The sequence below is a fragment of the Epinephelus fuscoguttatus genome, linkage group LG9, assembly GCF_011397635.1.
Source record: "Epinephelus fuscoguttatus linkage group LG9, E.fuscoguttatus.final_Chr_v1".
NCBI lineage: Eukaryota > Metazoa > Chordata > Actinopteri > Perciformes > Serranidae > Epinephelus > Epinephelus fuscoguttatus.
The window spans coordinates 38,288,731-38,301,793 of NC_064760.1; the positions used below are offsets into that span (position 1 = coordinate 38,288,731).

The window sequence follows — 13,063 nt, forward strand, 5'->3', positions numbered from 1 at the left end:
TCTACTATTAGTCTTTCATTAACAGAACAAATGACTATGTGCATATTCCTGGTATGATTATTTTTACTGTTGATAATGATTCAACACATTGCCACACTCTCCGTGTACAGTAAGATCTAGTTTCCATTTGCACCTTGTCAGGTATTTATAAAATGTAAAAAAGAAACAGACAAAATAATCAAACAATCACTGTTACCAAATAACCTGTTTATTTCATTGAGCTAATGAAGTCAATTATCTAACAACATAATGCCTTGGTACCCACGCCAAAATTTAATATGCCTCCACAAAATCCATGAGTGCACAATATTGTTAATACGGTGAGTATGGAAAATACAGTCACTCTTACTTGAACTCGCGAGTACAAACAAGAATCAATAATGATGATGTCCATTGTCTGATTATATCATAAATGACTACTTCTATTGCAATAGATGTAACATTCACAATGTTGTTAGCTTATGGCATGTTATACTTTTTCAGTGATTGATCTCCCATATCAAAAACTATCAGGTTGGCATACATGACCTTCTTATAAGGCAGTAGCTCAGTGTTCATTTCTAGCAGTAGAGACTATAAAAAGAAAGCATTTGTTATATCTGAGCCTAATGGTAAACATAGTTGTGTCTATATCTTAATTGTAAATATCTGACGTTGAGACAACAATGTAAGAAAAGTGTTCGGTAAAATTCCAATTTTGTCTGTCGGACATAAGGCAGAGTAGTGAAACAGTTCTGCTACATTAAAAACTACACATACAGAGAAATAAAAACATTTGAGAAAAACAATAAAAACTTGATGCAAAAATTAACATTTGACAAATTCAAGCTTGACAATGGAGCCCTCAATTCTTGCAGGTGTTGTAGCATTGTCAAACAGTAGTGTGTCCATGTTGTTACTGCTCCTTGGGCATTCCTTATTCCTCTCTTTCTCCAGGCATCTGCTTGTAACGTAACTCTGTTTCAACAACTCATTCCGGCTGTAGCTGTTGTTGAATTTCCAGCCAGAGTTTAATATCCCTTCCCAAAGTTAAGTGTAAACAGTTCAGCCATTAAGACCACCTTAAATTATAAATCACTGAGGGGGGAGAACAGGAAAGTAAAAAAAAAAAAAAAAAAAAAAAAGTAGAAAGGCTCCCCCAAGCTCCCATAAGTCCATCATTAGGACACAGAGGAGATTGGGTTGAGAGGCGAACCCATTTGTGTTAGCACCTTGTCCAGCCACTGGAGCGGCCCATGCAGGTGCACCTCGATCCAGCAGGGGGTGCTGGTGACGTCCTGTCGGTGATATTCAGCTCCCCAGCCCTGTGAGGAGGAAGGACAAAGTTAACAATGACACTGATTAGGGTGATGTCTGCCTCTGGTTAAAAGAAAGGGTGAGACATGTATAACTCTGTCAGCTTTGTATCCTCTCCTGTCTTCTACTTAGCTGATGAATGCCTTACCTTGACAAAGCTCATCCTAATGGTACACATCTTGGTAAGCTCATAGACGGCCTCAAAGCCGTGGTTGACCGACTGGGCCAGAAGCTGAGCAAACTCCTGGTTGTTGAAAATCTTCAGGCTGCATCCACTGGGGATCTTGCAGACAGTGGTGGGGTGGAAGCCATGGTGGTAATTACAGTTACGGCTCTGGACAAAAATGCTGGTGTCACTGAGGCACTCTGCGTACACTTCCCCTCCCACGTAGTACAGGTGCACTCCTAGTTGACAGAGACAGATGTTCAGGACATTCAAACCACTCTGCAAGAACACAATAAACACCTCATTGACCTGCCTCCTCTGTTTCGTGTGACTGTTAGACGTACCTTTGCCGATGTGTCTGCGGGTGTTCTCGATAGTCGAGTTGCGGTTGACGTTGGACAGCAATCCGAGGCAGAAGCGGTTCTTGTTGTTTGAAGGGTCGGTGAAGCCGTCCACCAGCACGCTGGTTGACGAGGCGTGGTAAGCTTCACCTACACGATTGTTGAGTTCATAGTAGACAATAGAGCACCAGTGGCTCGGCTCCTCGTACTCCACTGGTTGCACATCTGGGAAATTGCACAACAGATCAGAAAAAAAACAGGTGAGTCATAAATTGCCTGATGACATCATCACACACCCAAATCTTCTGAGGGCATATGACATTGATGAAGATGTATTGCACAAAGCATTAAGTTTATAGTTATGGGGAATAGATTCAGGCAGTGTGGGTGTGTGAGCTGTCAATATGTGCACACTGTTACTAGTGTGCACACGTCTACCAGCTACCTTAACACATATAAAGCTCTGTGAAGAGTATTGGGACACTAAATCACTCAACTATTTTTTTTTTTCCCTTTAAACTTCTATCCATTTTCTATATTGCTGTAGTATAGACAAAATACTAATTATAGAAACCACTTAGGAAAAAAATTATGCAGTCAAACTGTATTTTTTAATGTAGAGGTATAAGTCAATCAAAATTGTAATATGGGTAAAAACTAAAATTAAAACAGTATTTGATCAGACAAATATTCAACATTAAAGGCCTCATATCAGGGGCAAAAGTGTGCTGAGGATATTCTCAATCATACAAACTTTCAGACATAAAAATTACCAAATGTTTATCAAGACAACAGCATGTTCATTCCAAATGATGCTCACTAGGGCTGTTGATGGTTCATGTATTAATTTCGAATCGTCACAGTAAGGAAGTCAAGGCATGGTGCATGCAGCAGCACTCAAATACACACGGTGTAGATTGATGCACATAACGAGAAACCAAAGTTGTTTTTTTTTAAAGATTATTTTTGGGCATCATTGCCTTTTAATTATAAATTGATTAACAGGAAAGATGAGAGAGAAGGCCAAAGACATGCAGCAAAGGGCCACAGGTCAGAATCGAGCACGAGCTACTGTAACGACTCAGTTTATATGGGCCGCACACTCTACCAGATGAGCTAGAGGATGCCCCATGAGAAACTCAAGTTAATGAGCACAAGTTCTGCCTGGAACACACCCGAAGCTGTACGCTGTTAGCAACATGTGCTGAATTTAATACAACAAGCTGATTGCTGTGCCAGTCACTCAACTATGGGGAGTGCAAATGAAAGGGTAAGTGCTGAAGTCTTGCATGCAGGTTCCCGGTCAGCTACAACAGTTATAGAGAGAGCTTTGTGCAAGACAAGGATGGTGTGTCGACAATGTGACAGGAAACGCATCAAGCATACTCAGGCACATTCAACGACGTCACCCAGATGTGCTTATCACTGGGATGCTAAATGTTTTGAGTGCTTTGAATATTTAATTAAAGCTAAGGTAGACCAAATGGAAACACTTCTCATGATGCACGTTTAATTTTTTGATACATCTATGCATTTTGATATTTTCAATGTGATATCAGAGAGGATCATTTTCAGTTTTATAACCTGTTGTGACCTGTTGCTTTTTGGCAAAGTGTTTGTACAGTGTAATACAGAAGTGTTTGTGTGTCCCTATTTTTATGTTGGAGATAGTTTTCCAAAGTTGTCGGGGTAAAATGTTACTCCAGTCCTCAGCAGGAGCATTTTGTCTGTCTTTGTCACTTGCACTACTGTCGATTCAAAACAAATAAAAACAAACACATCCTTAAACATTTTTTCCCCCATTGTTTTTTCCCCTGAACCGTCACTCTTAAAGTGGAGTATGAACCAAACCGTGACTTTTGTGTACTGTTACACCCCTAATGTTCATTCATTAACTTCAGTGACACTGCAGCAATGCAGTGTGAATACAGTGGCAGAAAACTGCAGCACAAGAAAAATGAAATAGGGCAGTCCAGTGAAAAGCCACTCCTGGCTTTCATTTTGCAGCTATGCATTGTCATGGGTAGTGCCCAGCATTCAGAGACACGTACAAACATGTCGAGACAGAGGGGAAAATTTTGACATCAATTTTCCAGAGTAGTCAGATTGTCCCTCAAGTATTCTGTAATCTGCTGTGCAGCATCTTGGACTTATAAACCGTCAAACGGTACTTGGTTTATATTTCATCCTTTCACAGTTGTGTACTCTGTATTTCTATTGATGTAGTGCTATTGTTATTCTAAATGTGTACACTCCTCACCTCCCCTGGCCATGTTCTGTGGCACCAGGCTGCTGCTTGTTTCCATGGACTGGCTCTCCTGGCCCAGCTGCTCGTCAGGGGGCATGTAGGCTGGGGGTGGGGTGTCAGCTGAGACATTAAGAGAGCAGTTAGTGAGGATGAGACCAGTTGTTGCTGCTGGCACACACACACACACACACACACACACACACACACACACACACACACACACACACACCTCCCTAGACTCGGACAATCATCACAGGATCTGTATCCCGGAAATGGTGTCAGATTTCACATATCCCTCACTTGCTAAGCCACATGCTAACCCATTCCCGACAGAGATGCAATATGAGCTTTCCCAGCCCATATTGAGACACACAGGAAAAAACAATGCCGTAAACCCCCACTTAGATGACAGTGAGGACATTTCAATGATTATGATGCTTGTGAGTGTACACAATAACCACTGGGGCTTTTCAGCACAAATAAAGCTCAAATCCCAAAATCCTAAATTGCCATTAAAAACTTTTTCTGCCTGACTGCCTGCAGCCACCGGATGTGTCAGCAGATCTGGACTGGAGCAGAATAGAGCACTGGCCGCCACACACACACACACACACACACACACACACACACACACACACACACACACACACAGAAACACAAGTACAATCCTAATAGTCAAACAGTATTTCTCCTGCATATCAGGACAATGTACAACAGTACACGACAGCAAGGAATGTCTCAGTTAAGTGATATTTCCTCATGATACATGCATCTGTTCTGTCTCCAGTCTGTAACAATGAGACAGAAAAGCTGCCTAGTCCACTGAGTTAGTGCCTTGACAGCAGCCAGCAGCCCTGGCTCTGGTGGACACTGCTTAGCTGGCATTTCCTTTGTTCTCATTTAGGGGTGTAGCTTTATTTGGATGAATATAATAACTTGACCTGGTTCGAGTACCGTTAAAAGCATTTTTCCATGCAAACAGATGAAGTGCATCATGCACCAGTTAAAACTATCAGTGATTAGAAAAATGTAATTCTATTCAACAAGTCGATGTTTTAATGTGCCGAACCCAAAATGTCCCCAGACTGGAAGTTTTATTTTAATGATATACATATTAAAACTGATTTACATGGATCTCTGGTAAAACTCTCATGTCACTCAGTTGTAAACAATCCTATGAAAAGATTTTCTCCTTGCATTACACATCTTAGAAAAAACAACAATCACCAGAGACTCGTGTTTATTAGCAGTTAGCCTCTTCTTGGCTACTTGACAGCGACAACCAAGAAAAACAATAGTTTGGCATCTTGCCCAGGGTCAGGTACATGAGTATATTTGGCGTACCTGGAAGCTGGAATGGACTGGAAGGCCCCGAGCTGGCAGGAGAGTTTGGATAAGTACCACTGCTGGCTGGAGACGGGGGATACGGAGAGTTGGGAGAGATGGGAAAAGAACCGCCTCCACCTCCTCCTCCGCCGCCGCCACCACCACCACCACCCCCGCTGCTGCTACCGCCCCCACTGTGCGGCTGCTGGAAGGACTCTGGAAAGGTGGCATTCAGGGGCATGTGCGGCTCGTTGTGGGTGAGATTTCGGAACTGTACCAGCAAGCTGTGCTGGGGGTTGAACTCGCTGTGCCGCGGTACCAGGACAGGAGGGAGCACTGGATGGTGGAACAAAGCATGCAGGGGAGGAAAATTAGTTGGGCATTGAAAATGAATGAAGCACACAGACAGAGAGAGAAGGTTACTTTCTTACTGTATAGAGAACTATCTGATCTTTAATGTAAGGGGCTCATTTCTACCACACACATCTTTAACCAGAAAACCTATTTGAAGTATGGCTTTTATTGTGCTTGAATGCATCCCTTGTTAATAATGTATCCTTTCCATTACTAACAACGAAATGCAGCCAGTGTTGAAAGAGAAGACCCTGATGGGCATGCTCTTGGAAAAGTAGCTGTGGTGCACCCTGATGTGTAACACTAGGTCTGCAACTATTATAATCATTTATTTTATTTACCTTATGACTCAGAAAATGTCACAATGCTTCACAATTTTCTAATCATATTACTTTCATCAAATTTTGTATAAGTTTTGTACACATCCACTATCAGCAGCAGCTCTTTGTTTTGTGAAACAAAAAAATACACGTGTTAAAACAGTCTAACATAAAATACAGAACACTGCCAAGCAACAAGCATTCTGCCTTCCTCACAAGCCACTTAAGACCTTGGTAAAGATATAACCTCAGAAGTCGTCCACATTTATTTTCATTTTCAACTTTGTCAAGAGGATAGAGTGCATTTCCCCCGCCTTGATTATCATCTTCGTAGTGACTTAAAGCGTCATGGCTCCAAGGCTGTCCCTTCAAACTACACAGTGCATTTTGCTTTAAATGATATGATGTGCAGTCCCTGATGACCGACACGTGATCCATATCCTTGAATTGGTAAATAGTGAGCTGGCAATCCCAAACCAACCTAATGTCAGAAAGACTGTCCTCTCAGGGTCATCCATGAGTGTATGTGACATGGTATGTCAATGACAGACAGAAAGAGAGAGAGAGAGAGAGAGAGAGAGAGAGAAAGAAGGGGAGAGAAGCAGTGGTGGTGATGAGAAAGTGCTGGGAGTTTAGTCTGAGTGGTTTATGCATTTAGTAAGCCACTCTCTGATGCCACACCCATCTGGAGTGCCTGAGGCATATAATCTAATAAGACTCCAAAAGAGCTAGTGATATTGATTTTCTGTGAAATGGAGGGGGTGGGTGGAACAGGCCCGTGTCATGACAGCCTCCTGACCTCTGTGGATTTGTTTACCAGCCCCCAGTTTACTCAGAGCTCTAGCTAAGGGATGTGCACAGCTCCACACTGGGCTAATCTTGTATTTTACATTACAAATAAACAGATTTGGAAATGACTGTGCTTTATTGAATACATTTTTTTCCAAATTTGGAATGGTAATGTGAACTGAAACACTTGTGCCATTTTAATTACATATCTAGAGAGGATCAATTAAATATTTTTAGGAGAAATAAAAAAGGTAGGAGTATATGTTTAACATCAACATTCCAGTATTAAAAAAACAACCTGAGACCAATCCTTATTCTTCAACTACCCTATTCAGAGAAAGTGTGAGTACTTACCAGGACTCTCCACTCGCTTGTAGTGATATGGGTTGATGCAGACCTCCTTCTGTTTGGAGCCAAACGGGTACTCGCACACCTCCAGGGGCTTGAGCTCGTGGTGGGACTGGAGGTCTGGCCAGCGCCACACTCTGCAGTAGATTACATGAGGCAGACCTTTCCTGTGGGAAACCTGTAGCCGGCCGTCCAGTGATCTTGGAATGGTAACACACTTGCTGGGCTGCCCAGGGCAGCTTAGTGCTTTCTCCAGGTCCTCCATGGCACCTTTCTTCTTCTTGAGCTTTTTCACAAGGGCATCCACTGCCTTTTCTGCCCATTTCTCCTCCTCATCTCCCTGCTTCCAGCCGAGCAGGCGTTTGACTGCTGGGCTTGTGAAGGAGAAAAGACTGGACATTGAGGTCATGCTGGATGCTGCAGAGTAGGTAAAAGGGAGGATTTCTGTGATGGCTCCTCACTCCAGGGAGACCAAGGGGGTCTAAAAGTCCCCTGCTGATCTCCAGCTAGTGTTCGTAGCCTAAAACAGTGTTGGGCTGTGTGGTCAACAAGAGAAACCACTTAAGTGTGTGTGAATGTGACTGTGTGTCTACGAAAGTATGAGAGGCCAACTGAGATGAGGGGTGGGGTAGGGGAGAGGAGGCTTTCGCCTTGTCTGACCAAGGACAGGAAGCAGGGGAGGGAGGGGAGTGAGCAAGCAGGACGCAGCTGCTGCTGCTCAGGAAGGGCCCTGTAGCAAGCTGTCCGGAGTTGGGTCACCACCACTGATGGAGGGAGGGGATGCAGGCTGCAGGAGCTGAGATCAGGACTTCTGTAGAACTGACACACTGCAGCAGGTCTTACTGGAGGAAGACGACAGGCTAAGAAATGAGGAAGACACACTCCTTACAAGAAGTCCCAGCTCCTCTGTGGACTGACTTCTCCAACCAGTGCAAAGTTAGTGTTCTACTCCACCGGCCGTCTGCAAAACAGAAAAGAGAGCAAACGCATGTAAAGCTCAGGAACACATTCATTTACATAGAAAGACAAGCAAATATTCCTCACATTTGGAAATAATATCACAATTAAACACTCTCTCTCTCTCTCTCTCTCTCTCATATATATATATATATATATATATATATATATAAAAACCTCAGCAGGGCATGTGACAAACAGGATGATCAAAAAAACCCTTTGTCCCCTATTTGATCTGACACATCATTTCCACAAAGTGACTCAGTCTTGCTGAAACTTGGATGATGCAATTATCTGATAGGTGTTTCATGTAGAACTTACAATCATACATATGAAAAGACAAACATGGGAAGAAACACTCTTACAGCCAAACAAATGGCCACAACCATAATGTAAAGTTAGCAAAATGGTCTACCAGACAACATCTAAAACAATAAAATAAAATAAAAAATTACTATATTTACATTGTGTGGGTTTATTTTATTGTTATAAAAAGGCTAATCAAATGAATAAAAAGAAGATAACTATATCTATTCAGCAATGTATAATGCTGCAGTGTGAAAGTGTGGAATGGATACTTCCAAACATAATGTTAGTTAAACTGCAATTAATCAGTGAATTAAAGAGAAACAGTTTAGGTGCGTGGGATGATCAGGGTAAAAGACGTTTATCCCATCATAAAATTGACATAAAGACTAGAATACAGCATTAATGGTGCATACTCGTTTTTTATTAACTATGTTTAAAGCGGGTACAATGACACTTCACGTGAGGACTGAAGCAACATTTTTACTTGTGTAGTTTCTTTCATTTTTGCTGAGAAAGACTGAATCTGCCCACAGATGTGCGAGCAGTACATTTAAAAAAAAAAAAAAAAAAATCAAGGTATAGTCCTTTTAATTAATAGGTACAGTTGTGGAAATGCTTGTTTGTAAAGAGGCAACGTATTGCTGGGTTTGTTTGCCAACAGACAGGAAAATAAAATTATCAATCTTTAAATAAAATTAAACTCTGAGAAATAAATAAATGAATATATCTCCTTTCATTTACTATACTTTAACATTACTGACGTAATATGAATCATGATTAAAAGTATCTTTCAGCAATCTCCGCACTGCACAATTGAGTCACAAAAAATGAATAATGAATCACCACCTTAAAAAAAATTATACTGCTTCAGGATGTCTCCAATTATCACCCAACAAACTACTGTTTCCACCTTCTAATGCAAAGATACTGAGTGTTTCAAACCATCTTCCTGACACACTACTACACTAATAAAATGCTGTGATATCTGACACTTCTGCTCATATCATGCAGCCCCAGCAAACAGACAGTCAAACACATGTAGCCTGCAGCAGCAGCAGCTGTTTGGGGGCTTGTGAAACTGGCCTTAGTCAAAAAGGATGTGACCACAAAGAGCTGCTTCCTCCCTCATCCCATCTCTGTCCCGATCCCTCCCTCCCTTCCAGCACACAGCTGTCCAACAGCACTGCACCCACTTCCACTACTCATTGTTCTCCATGCACATGAAAGCAGAGGGAAACCTCCTAAAGTAGATCATGTAGGCAGTTTTTCTGACATTCACCAGACTGAGTCCCAGCAGCTGTTTCCACACAGCCTGTTCAGTCAGAAATTTTGATGCAGCTAGGCTTCTTTTAGAGTGGATCAGCAGTGATTCATCAGTTCATGTCAAAGGTGAGCAATGCAAAATAACAGATTTCAACATGAGGACATGCCCAATCTTCCTGCCACGAGCAGATGCTATTGTTTGGGGAACATGTCATAGATATAACCTGCCTGAAAGGAGAATTGTAAAAGCTGATTTGCACCTGAATGGCTAACCCTTCAGATAAAGCTGATCATCTCTACAGAGCTGATAACATTTCACACTGATAGCTCTTTTTGTTTTCACCATCAAAGACATCAAAAGGCTAACAATCAAATCACTGCTGACCGAACATACTTTCACAAGGCCACATATCCCTGATTTACTGATCATTACCTAAATTAAATGCAACCATGATTAAATAGGGTCTTACAAAAATGATCAGTGGTTCCTCTAAAAAAATCCTGCGCATATGGGTGATATAAATATACAACAAAGAGTATGACTATCATATTTTGTGTGACAGAAAATGCTGTTTCTAGAATTCTCAAAAATGGCATATTGTTCAATCACAGCTTTGGTCAATTGAAAGATAATACATTTTTTTATTTTCCACGTACAAAGCTCATGTATTTTACCAGCTCAAGGTACAGGATACATTCAACTTAAGATAACATACCAGGAGTCTGTTTTTGTAAACCATGGGATATAATTCATACTGAGAATCAATACTTATCTAAAGCTTTTTCCAAAACTCAAAACAGCTCCATGCAAACTGGAAAACAAGCAAACTGGAAGTAGTATGGGACTGTTTTTTATTTATTAGAGGAGGGTGGCTGGCATTTAACTTTATTTTTACCCCTTAACCGTCTCCAATGCTACAAATATTTTTCTTGAGCTTCCCTGAGTGATGGGAGAAAAATGCATGACCCTCCCTCCACCAGGACTTAATTATTAGATTTTTATAACTTACCCATACAAATGTTTTAAGTCTAATTGACAGAATCCTTGGGTTAAAAAACCTATTTTCCCACATGTCATGCATATAGAGACATAGAATTGAGTGATTTTAATGAATCTATCTTATGCTCAGACTTAGTTATGTTTTTCTCTGACAGAAGCATTTATCACACTTGTGTCCAAGGATCTCAGGAAATTTGATAATCTCCAATAAATTTTGTTTTTACAGTTTCTGGCTATGATATTTTCACAGGAAAAACGTGCAGCTTGTTTTCTTTAAAAAAAAAAAAATGCAGTTAAAATTAATATAATATCAATATCAATATTTGTATGCCCCTCCTCTACACCAAGTCCCTCTCCCCATAAATATATAAATAAATGACGAACAGTCCCTACACGACAGGCCGTGGCGTGTTAACAAAGTCTACAGAACACGTAACACTAAAAAAAAGACACAATACTTTGTTTTACTGTGTGAGTCTGGCTGAAATGCTTGACAAGTGTGAATTACAGGGAACAGACAATATGGAAGAACGATTCGGTGAGTAGTAAGCACCCCCCACCCAGAGAAACAGAGAAAAGAGACTCAAAGATCTAGCGTTACACAAATCCCCAAACAGTAGTAAAAATAGCTTTTAGTGCTGCTCTTATTTAACTGTACCACGAAAATACGCACAGTCATATGATAATCCATTATTTCAGTGGCATTAGCTAACCCTGGTATGTAGCAAGCTAATGTAAGTAATCTCGAGAATTTGCTAACTAGCTTAGCTAACGTTTACAGAACACAACATGTTTAGCATAAAACTTACAGTCAGACACCTCACAGCAACTATCACTATGCAGTTTAGGAGTCTAGCGTTTCAGGACATTGTTTCATCCTTAAAATGGGACTTAATGAGCTATAGTTTGTGCCTCTTAGCGGTTAGCCGAAGTTACTTCACCCTTCCTCCTCTTCCTCCATTCCAGAAACTTTTTGAACTTCTCACAACTGGGGCTATGCTATGCTATGCTAGCTGTTAGCCCAGCCCTCCGAGGGAAAGTGGCGAGCCTCTGCCCAGCGTACCCTGCTGATGTAGCTCACTGGAGTTCACTTCTAGTCTTTAAATTAAACAACTAAATAGTCGCTTAGTCACATACCTGTTAACAATGCACACAAGCCATCACAATGTGTTTTCTTGGTACGTTTAGGTTGCAGTTCCTACTCTCTTAAAGATTTTCTCTCGTTTTCCACGGGTTCTTCCCTCCGTCTCCCCGTGCCATGTCCTCCAGATCCTGGACACAAGTAGACTGTAGAGGCGGAGTGCATATCACTCCGCTTACTGACAAACTAGGGCTCGCTTTGGCGTTACGGCTGAGGAGAATGCGGTCACTCTTTCCCTTCAACATACGACCATAACATAAGCTATAACAACTCTTTTATATTTCTTTCTCTAAAAGGAGCGTATTCTACGGCTAACCTTTCGAAACATTAATTCGCTGTTCTTGCGCAGAGATAGGGAATGTTCCGAGTGAACAAACTTTTTCCACCTTTGACAATAATAGCTGAATTATTATGATCATAAACGTCAAGCGTAACAACAGCAGCTGAACCTAATAACAAAACAAACAGCAATCCTTGGGTTTTTAAATACGTTTAAGATGTTTCGGTGTATGAAGTTGGGATTCTTACGGTGGTCGTGCTGCGGCTCTGGAACGTCTCACAAGTTGCTGGCTCCACTCAGTCTGGAGCACTGCGGGTCGTTGTGTATTGTTGTCCTTTGTAGTCAGTTGTTCCGAGCTTCAACTGTCCTCGTGTTATTAGTTCATTTAATTGTAACTACACAAACTAATAATCACTATTCCACATCCATTTCCGGAGACGAACCGCTACTCTCTGGCAGGATAGTGTTGGGAGTGCGGATTCTTCATTCAGTCTCCAGATTCCAAATGAAATGCGCTGTCAATATTCAACCACTAGTGGGCGACCTACACCCAGTTTGGAGCCGCTCAAGGCATATTTACAACATCCCAATTTACTGTTTTTACTTTATTCTCTTGATTCCATCCCATGCAGAAAGATATGTAATGTAAGTGGAAAAGTGCCAAACCCAGACCTCCATTCAGTGATCTCCATTTCTAGCTCAGCAATATGTTTCCTGCCTTGACACCATCAGTTGACAGTGAAAATGCAAACATTTTGGTTCATTTTAAAGGTAATTTACTCTCACAAGTGATCTCTCTGTAGATCAAAATTATTATTCACAAGCAATATTATTTTTGAGATGTAAAGTGCCCACAAAATCCAGTTTACTGCAACACTCAACACTTTCTACTTGCCTCTTTGTGCAATTAACAAACGTTTCAAGA

General features: G+C 41.3%; 1 protein-coding gene across 3 annotated transcripts; it reads right to left on the reverse strand.

Moving 5' to 3' along the window:
- Positions 1–192: 192 nt before the first annotated feature.
- Positions 193–12,642, reverse strand: smad5 (SMAD family member 5). 3 transcript variants are annotated; one of them, XM_049586139.1, is made up of 7 exons: positions 12,387–12,642; positions 7,195–8,149; positions 5,396–5,713; positions 4,064–4,171; positions 1,807–2,028; positions 1,445–1,701; positions 193–1,304 (listed from the first exon to the last, which is right to left on the reverse strand). In XM_049586139.1, exons 2-7 carry the CDS (start codon positions 7,595–7,597, stop codon positions 1,161–1,163), a joined length of 1,452 nt encoding a protein of 483 aa, XP_049442096.1. In that variant the 5' UTR covers positions 7,598–8,149; positions 12,387–12,642; the 3' UTR covers positions 193–1,160. The 3 variants fall into 3 exon arrangements, with proteins under 3 accessions (XP_049442096.1, XP_049442098.1, XP_049442099.1); XM_049586141.1 differs by lacking the exon at positions 12,387–12,642 and adding an exon at positions 11,855–11,993; XM_049586142.1 differs by lacking the exon at positions 12,387–12,642 and adding an exon at positions 11,527–11,663.
- Positions 12,643–13,063: the final 421 nt, after the last annotated feature.

Coding starts and splice junctions, on each gene's coding strand:
- smad5 (XM_049586139.1), bottom strand. CDS start 7,597: ATGACCTCAATGTCCAGTCTTTTCTCCTTCACAAGCCCAGCAGTCAAA. Junction 2,029..4,063: donor ACAGAACATGGCCAGGGGAG/GTGAGGAGTGTA, acceptor GCAATTTCCCAG/ATGTGCAACCAGTGGAGTAC. Junction 1,702..1,806: donor CCGCAGACACATCGGCAAAG/GTACGTCTAACA, acceptor TCTGTCAACTAG/GAGTGCACCTGTACTACGTG.